The 8,691-nt window shown below is 47.7% G+C and overlaps 1 protein-coding gene across 1 annotated transcript in view; it reads right to left on the reverse strand.

Annotated features, from left to right (window-relative positions):
- Positions 1–2,196: 2,196 nt before the first annotated feature.
- The window catches only part of IL6R (interleukin 6 receptor), a 47,670-nt gene continuing 41,175 nt past the window's right edge, over positions 2,197–8,691 (reverse strand). The window contains exons 10-11 of the mRNA XM_007457991.1: positions 8,459–8,552; positions 2,197–2,443 (exon numbers count right to left, since the gene is read on the reverse strand). Coding sequence (XP_007458053.1) covers positions 2,197–2,443; positions 8,459–8,552 — 341 coding nt within the window. The remainder of the gene's footprint in view (positions 2,444–8,458; positions 8,553–8,691) is intronic.

Genomic DNA, 8,691 nt, shown 5'->3' on the forward strand with positions numbered 1-8,691 from the left:
CATGAGCTATCTGGATTTCACATCTTCCACTAGCACCGCTCTGCCTGGCTCTGGTAATATTACACGTGGGTAAAACTTTGTCAAGAGTTAAAGAACCGTGGGCACAGAATCACCCTATCTCATGCAGATTCTCATTTTTTATATTTCCCTTTAACAGCATTTTTGCTGTTCTCAGTCAAGGAAAATTTAGAGAAAAACAAAACAAAACAAAACCACCTGCCTCACTTTTGTCAAGTTAAGATTAGTTGCCAAAAGCAGCAACAGGGTCTGAAATTTACAGCCAAAGCCAGCAATGAAAATCACTGCGTAGTCCAACATCATAACAGTTTGAACCTGGCAAACGGTAAATAAAACATGGTCATTTCCATCCTTTCCCCACCTATCTGGTGCTGGTGGTTATTTTTCTAAAAGGGGAGACTACTAGAAAAGTTTTGTGGTCTGGTAAATTTTTAGTGGTGGTTACACGACTGATTTTAATCACAGCTTCATTCTGGGACATCCCAGAATACTTGAGGGTGCTTGTTTGGGTAACCACTAACATCACTGAATTTTCAAAGCCCAGACAGAAAAGTGAACTGAAGTGGTTAGTGCAGTGTCACAGCTAGACATTTACTTGGTGCTTCAATACTAGCTGAACTGAATCACATTCAAGGAACTAACTAAAGAGAGGAAGGCACCAAGTTTAGGGTATTTTTTTTTTAATGAACCTCCTCTGATACCCAAGGGCTCATGGCTTTCAGGGGTGGGGATTTTCAGCTGATCTGCTGGGTAATCGTGGGAGGCTTGCTTCCCAGCACTGTGACACGGAGCTGGACACCATTTCCTTCTCAGCCGCCTGGGGGAGTAGTAACAAGCTGCTTTTCCGCTAAATTAGAGAAGAGGCAGACTTTTTTTTTTCACTTTTTAAGGCAAAAACAAAATTTAGAATGAAACCAGAGTCTCTTCTCTAATAGGGCGAAATCTCCTTTTCTCCTTTTCCACTTGACTCAGTTTTGTGCTAAACAAAGCTATTGTGCTTTTCCCCCATTATTTCTATACTGACACTCAGCTAATACTGGATCTTCCACCCTCTGAAGATAAAAGAGTCAGCAGTTTTTTAAAAACCAAATTAAAATCCATTCTTGCCGGGTTCTTTTGTCTTTTTGCATAAATATTACCTTCCCTGGTTACTCAGGCTCAGCTGAAACCAAAATAAACAAAGCTGGAATAAGGCAGCTTTGATTTCACCACTGGCAGAAGCCCTCCCTAATGCCAGTTCTCATTTTGGAGGGCCAGGGGAGGGGGAGAATGGAGAATGGTGGTTTGCAGAGGCCGCTGTCCCCCTCAGCAATGCTATGACAGACAAGCATGGAGACCCTGTCCCCACCACTCCCCTCCTTCCCCGAGGCTTCTTTCCTGAAGTCCTGGGATCCAAAAAGGGAAATCGAGCCAGTGCAGTTGCTTCTGGATTCAGCAAGTGCCTAGGACTATCATTCACATTTAGAAAAATGCTAATGAGGAACTGATTATAATTCCATTTCAAACCATCAGGCCCTGAGATACTATCGCCCCCCTCTCAGCTGTTCAGTGAAGAAAAGCAGGTGAGACTTTCCCCCAGCCACGGTGGTTTAAGAAAAGCCAATCTCAGGCCTAGAACAACTGAATTGAGAAGGCACTTGGGCTTCAAGAAGCTAGAAGATGAAACTGTGCGGTGAGCCAAGAGATAAGCGACTCGGGGAGTCTTTGGCTGGACATTCATCCCACCCGCCCGAGGGTGCAGCTTCTGGAGGTGGGTCGGGGTGCGCGGGCGGCCAGCAACTTGTCCACACCAAGCCCGGGGGTGGGGGGGGTGGGGAGTCTGAGGCCCGTGCAGCCACCCGGCTCTGCCCACCTGAGTGTCCGGTAGAGTCTTGACACCCCTCTCTTCACGGGGGCCTGAGTTCACTCTAAGCCCTGTAAGCAGGGCACCGGGGGGGAGAGTGGTTCAAAAACTCAACCGCCTCTTCCTTCTGAACAGACGCAGCAAACGCTTTTTTCACCCAGCACAGAACTTTCTGCGAGGCCCTTCTGTAGAGGTGAAGCCAGAGGCCCCGAGCACCCGAGACGAGCTGGCATGGCAGTGAGGAGCGTCTTTTGCTAAGCCGGTTTGTGCTTCAGCATCCACACAGTCCAGGGGGCCTGACACCCCAGGCTGCCAGGTGCCACCCAGCCAGCCAGCTATCTGGGAAAGAAGTAGTCTCCGTTGCTGACGTCATAAGGTCTCCGAGGGCCACTGGCATCCGGTCGGCTAGTCCTCAAGGTGTTGTCAGACCCAAGGCTGCTGGGGGACACCGGCGGGGAGATGAGGGGTACAAGCACTGGGGTGGGCTTGGGCCTCTCAGGGACCAGCTGTCCCAGAGAATACGGCGGGTGCACGCTCGTCTTGCCTTCTTTCAGAGCCTGCAGCTTCCCCGTCTTCTTGAACCTTCACACAGACACACAAAGACAAACCACGCAAATGTTGAGTTCCCTCTGTGATAAACCCGCGAGAAAAACACCAACAGCTGGCTGCCCTGGTGGCCTGGCACGCCTGGGTTTCAGCTCCAAGAAGCGATAACTATTTATTCATTGGCTGTTTATTGTTACCAGGAGTTAACACAATCCTCTGAAGAGTCATCAAAAATATCCCAAGAGGGCTTCCCTGGTGGTGCAGTGGTTAAGCATCCGCTTGCCAATTCAGGGGACACGGGTTCAAGCCCTGGTCCAGGTAGATCCCACATACCGTGGAGCAACTAAGCCTGTGTGCCACAACTACTGAGCCTGCGCTCTGCAGCCCGCAAGCCACAACTACTGAGCCCACGTGCCACAACTACTGAAGTCCACATGCCTAGAGCCCATGCCCCGCAACAAGGGAAGCCAGCACAATGACAAGCCTGCGCACCGCATCAAAGAGTAGTCCCCGCTCGCCGCAACTAGAGAAAGCCCGCGCACAGCAACAAAGACCAACGCAGCCAAAAATAAATAAATAAATAAAATACCCCAAGAGAATAGGTATGTGTTGTGGGTCCAGTTTACCAATGGGGAAACTGAGGCTTTGAGAGTGTGGCTTTGAGTGCCCCTTTATAGCACCGAGAATTTAGTTTGTCCTGCTCCAGAGGCTACCCAGAGGGGCCCCTCAGTCAAATTAACACTGGCTAGAGGTGGAGAATTGGCAGCTGACTTTAATGGCAGGAAAAAGGCTGTACTGCTCCCTCAGCAGCCCTCCTGCTCCTCTTGCTTCCAATATTCCCAGCGTCCCCAATTCTCCTTACACCTCTGGGTCCCCTCACACCATGCTGGCACGTTCTCACAGACTCGGCCGTGGGCACCACTTGGGCACAAGTGACTCATCTGACAGGAAAGTCAATGTTAAACAGGAAGGAGATAGACATCTCTCTGATCATAGCTTCGTTCACCCTGCTCCATTCTGGGCCCAAAGCCAGGACTCAGTAACTGAGAAAAGTCACTTGAGAGCCCAGAGAAAGATGAGATGGTGATAGCAATCTTCAAAGGTACAGTCAGGTCTCCTCCCTGAAGGGGCCCTTCTGTCGGGTGGGGCAGCTCTTCTCCCCCTCCTGCTTCCCACTTTGTCGCCTATTAACTTATTGCCCACTGACCTCAAAGTGGGAGCAAGGTGGTCTCCCTCAGTTCTACCAAATGTCAGCTACTCCAGGAAGGGCTGGGAGGGAAGAGGGGAAACCAATGTCAAAAACAAGGTTTGGGGATTTTCCTTAGGTTTCTTTTTATATCAACAGGCTACTCCTGTCCTTGTTATGATAAATAATTGATAGTTGGCTCCAAATCTGCCATTGGCTCTTAGCCTGTTATCCAAATGGAATAAACAATCTGCAGAATGTGACTTAGGCTTCGCCATTCAGGCACTGCACAGGAAGGGGACACAGCAGGGGTGCTTACTGGAGCTATGCTGGGTCCCTGGGTGGAATCCTTCTCCCTCATGAGAGAACTGAGGATAGAGTCATTATGCTCTGGATTTCAAAATATTCAGATCCTCTGACCCAAGAATTCCACTTCTGGGAATATACCCTCAGGAAAGGGCATAGCTACGGGAAAAGCTTTATGCACAAAGATGTTCGACACAGTGTTATTTACAAAAGCAAAACAACAACCCAAATGCCCAATAATAGGAGGTTGGTTAAGTGATCTTGGGTATTATAGCCACCTAATGGAGGAGTGATGAAACTGAGGTTTACAAAGAATTTGTAATAATGGGAAGAAGTGCTTATGTTATATAACTGATACTAAATTTAAAAGGCGGGATTCAGAGCTGTAGAGACAGAATAATCATGGCTACATAAAAACAAACAAGAAACTATGCAGAGGAAAAAGACTCAGAGGAAATTCATCTAAATATAAAGTGTTCACGAGCTGGGTGTCAATCGCATGGGTATCTTCACTTCGTGGAAATTCATGGCACTGTACACTTATGACATCTGCACTTTCCTATATGTTTGTTAGACTTTGATCACATTTACATTTTAAAAATTAACAGTGGCTGTCTTTGCATAATGTGTCATTTTTCTCCCTTCTTCCTATTTGTCAGTATTTAGCAAATTACCAATTTTTAGTAATCATGTATCACGATTTTTTTAAAGTCTCTATTGATGTTACCTAACCAATATGGAAAGCAGTCTCTGTCCTCAGTTTTTTTCCAAAGCAATTGGATGGGTAACTGAGAAAGATGAGCCTTCCTTCTTTTGAAAAATTTTGAGGCGCGAATGAGATTTTTTGGCAGATCACTAAGCTCAGAGGGGCCTTTGAAACCCCAGGACCTGGGGTATATCCACACTTGGCACTGCCCTGCCCTGAGCAGGGGTCTGAGCAGGGCCTGGGGGCTGGAGAGGGTGCAGGGCGGGTAGAAGGAACAAAGAGCTGAGCTGTCAGACTTCATTTGCACCTCAGCCGCCACCTTTTACCTATTTTACATACTTGGGCTTCGTAATGTTTTGCTTAAAGAAAAGGTTCTGCAGCTAAAAGAAATTTTTAAAAAACACTTATAGGGCTTCTCTGGTGGCACAGTGGTTGAGAGTCCACCTGCCGATGCAGGGGACAGGGGTTCGTGCCCCGGTCCGGGAAGATCCCACATGCCGCGGAGTGGCTGGTCCCGTGAGCCATGGCCGCTGAGCCTGCGCGTCCGGAGCCTGTGCTCCACAATGGGAGAGGCCACAACAAAAAAAAAAAAAAAAAAAAAAAACCACTTATAATGCCCCTTAACCATAGAAGTGGGAGAGTGTGATTTTAAAATATTGAAATGAGGGACTTCCCTGGTGGTCCAGTGGTTAAGACTGCGCTTCCACTGCAGGGGGCACAGAACTGAGATCCCGCATGCCCCGCGGTGCGGGCAAAAAAAAAAAAAATTGAAATGAGACAATACATTCAGTACAAAATGATTTAAATCATAGGCATACATATAGGAAGTCCTCACCTAATAGCGTTAGCCATTCTAGATAAATGTGCAGAAAAGCTATTCTCTGCTATGAGAATCCTATTTTCTCAGTGCCTGATAGCATAAAATAAAGAGAGAGAAGCAGTGGGGCACAGGGAGTAGGGTGGGGAGAATTGGCCCCTGTAAGTTATAACATCCACTTAAGAAGATGGCACGGGCTTCCCTGGTGGCGCAGTGGTTGAGAGTCTGCCTGCCGATGCAGGGGACGCAGGTTCATGCCCCGGTCCGGGAAGATCCCACATGCCGCGGAGCAGCTGAGCCCGTGAGCCATGGCCGCTGAGCCTGCGTGTCCGGAGCCTGTGCTCCACGGAGGGAGAGGCCACAACAGTGAGAGACCCGCGTACCGCAAAAGATACACAATCAGGATTTCCCTGGTGGTCCAGTGGTTGAGACTCCGTGCTCCCGGTGCAGGGGGCCTGGGTTCCATCCCTGGTCAGGGAGCTGGGTCCCACATGCCGCAACTAAGACCCGGTACAACCAAATAAATAAATATATATATATATATAAAAAAAAAAGAAGATGGCACACCTTTTTCAACAGCACATTTAAATTTTAAAAAATTGTCACTGATGTTACTGGAAAAATATTTAGGAAAATACTATGCTTTGCTTAAGACACAAAATAAATGTACTAAAAATAAAAAGATGGTGTCACAGATGGGCGGGCTTTACTTCCTCCACCTGCCTCTCATTCTGTCCACTGTAATCTGGCCACCCCAACTGTACAGTGGCCCAACCATTTTGGCACCCCAGGCTCCCACATCATCTCTACATTTATACTCTTGTCTTGACACGGGGGACTTTGGGAGTAGGAGTTTTTCATTACTTGAAATAACTGGCCTCTTTCCAAATAAATTTGCCTTATATGAGAGAAAATGGAAACTCACCAGGCTAGGAAATAAATTACTGCTATGTTCTCTGCACAAGGCACTGTGCCTTCGGGGACTCTGGTTGTGTAGCAACCAGCCAGTGTACAAGCACCATCAGCACATTAGCAAACTAAGTCTGTGATGAGCGCTGTGGCCAATTCCCAGCCTAACGCTTCTCTCTTAGGGGTTAACAGCACACCAAGATGGCGCTGCTTGTTAGCGGGGCCACCGGCCAACACTGGACTGATAGGACCAACTGGGCCCACCTCTTAGCTGACAGCAGGCTGGTGCAGTGTGCAGGGACTCTCCGGACACAAGTTCTAGGCCTATCTCTGCTATTAATAAGTTGTGTGTCCTTGGGCAAGTCATCTTACCTTTCAGGGCTGTTTTCTCACTTGTAAAATTCAAGAGTTTGACTAAATGACCTGTAAGGCCCTATCCAAAAAGCACAAGCTTTGGGTTTGAATCTTGGCCTTATATCCTTACTAGCTGTAATCACTCCACCTCTTTCAGCTTTCATTTCCTCATCTGTCAAGTGAAAATCACGATATTTACTCTATAGGGTCTGTGGTAGGTTATAAGAAAGGCCTTTTGAAGCCCTAATGATATAGAAATAGAAAGAGAACACAGAAGTATGTGTCTGAGGTGAGGCCAGGGATCCCTTAGGAGGCAGTAGGAAGGCCTCGGAAAGTTGCCATGGCCCCTCTCTGACCCAAAGGTATAAAAGACAGTGAGTTCTTGGTTCCTCCAAGGAGTTACCTGCACTCTTGAGGAAGCTTATCGTCTGCACACCCTTTGGACAGCTTGCTCACTATTTCATTGGAAAATCAAAGCAAAACAACCCGAACACAGCTTGAGTTGTCATCTTCCAACCCAGACCACCTCGGTGGGCGAGCTATTTCAGGGTCACTGTGAGAATCCAATGAGCTGTAACATGTGGAAAAGCTCTCTGCCAAGGTCTTACCCCTCCTTCCCAAGCACCCTCAAAGACCACCTCTCACAACCACCAGGTAGAGTCCTTGAAAGTTACACACAAGGGAAGAGACAGGAAAAACACAGTGAAGTTTCTCCTCTACTTATATTATTGTAATGAACCACCATCCAAAACCAGAGCCAAGCCTGATTTCCTTTAGGGCTTCAGCATATGCAAAATTACCAGTTCCTGCAGTAAAATCATGAACATAGCAAGTTTTCTTTATTGCCCATTCATTGGGAGCGCTGTTACGTGATCTCTCCGCAAGCTTGGGAACGAATGACAAAACCAATGACTGAATGGAGAGAGAGACTCGGATGAAATGGGCATGGGTGTTACAGTGACCAGGGCGCCAACCGAGCCCTCACCTGTGGTGTTTCCTCACCATGACTGGATGAGGGCACTAGGACAGGGCATTTAAAGGTAATCCACTAGGTCTGCTTATTTGGAGACATGGAATATTCCCAAGAATGTCTAGCTAGGCACTTCAGAGTTACCTGTGCACATACCCCTGGTGTGGTGTTTCTCTCGTGGTGTTTTACTGATTTTAGTACGTGGCTCTTGGAGGAGAGGGAGGGTCATATTCGTACCGCAACCCCAGAGCCTAAGTAAGGGGTTTCTTCAGTGTCTAACACACACTTCTCCCTCTGGTGTTCACAGCCAGGTTTTCCTGCTGCTCCTCCTCCCTGTCAGGCCACTCCTCAGCCCCTTTCTCATCGCCTCCTCTATACAATTTTTCAACTGTATTCCACAGGTTACGCTGTTGGCCCCATCCTCTCCCATGGCCCCAACTACCATCTGCCTGCTGCCAATGATCTGAATTACCTCCAAAACTTGTTCACTTGGGGTTTCCCCAGTGGCGCCAACATGTAATCGTCGCTTTTCACTCAGTTGTTCTACCTCCAGTGTTTTCCATTCTTCATAGACATCCACCATCTGCCCAACTGCTTAAGCCAGAAACTTGAGGGTCAGACTTGACTCCTCCCTCTCTTCCATTCTTCTCTTCTGAGCTGTCATCAAATCTTGTCAATTCTACCTCTAAAATATACCTTGAATCCATTCATGGCTCTCCAACCCATTGCCAGCATCCTAGCCCTGGCAGAGCTAGGTCAGAAACATGAGAACACCACAGGACCACCCCCCGGGCCCATCTCACCTCAGGACAATGCCAATACAGAGGAGCGTCCCGAAGGCCAGGCTTCCTCCAGCCACCAGGAAGGTGGGCAGTGGTACCGAAGTAGAATCTTGCACTAGGAAAAAAAAAAAAAAAAAAAGGAAGAAAAAAAAAAGAAAGAAAGAGATGATGGATAAAACCTGACTCCATTCTCCAAAAGATTTCTGTGATGAATTTTCAGGAAGATTTCTGCAGGCCTTTCTGGGGTTCCTGCT

The sequence above is a fragment of the Lipotes vexillifer genome, unplaced genomic scaffold (genome assembly GCF_000442215.2).
Source record: "Lipotes vexillifer unplaced genomic scaffold, Lipotes_vexillifer_v1.1 scaffold238, whole genome shotgun sequence".
In the NCBI taxonomy this organism is placed as follows: Eukaryota; Metazoa; Chordata; class Mammalia; order Artiodactyla; family Lipotidae; genus Lipotes; species Lipotes vexillifer.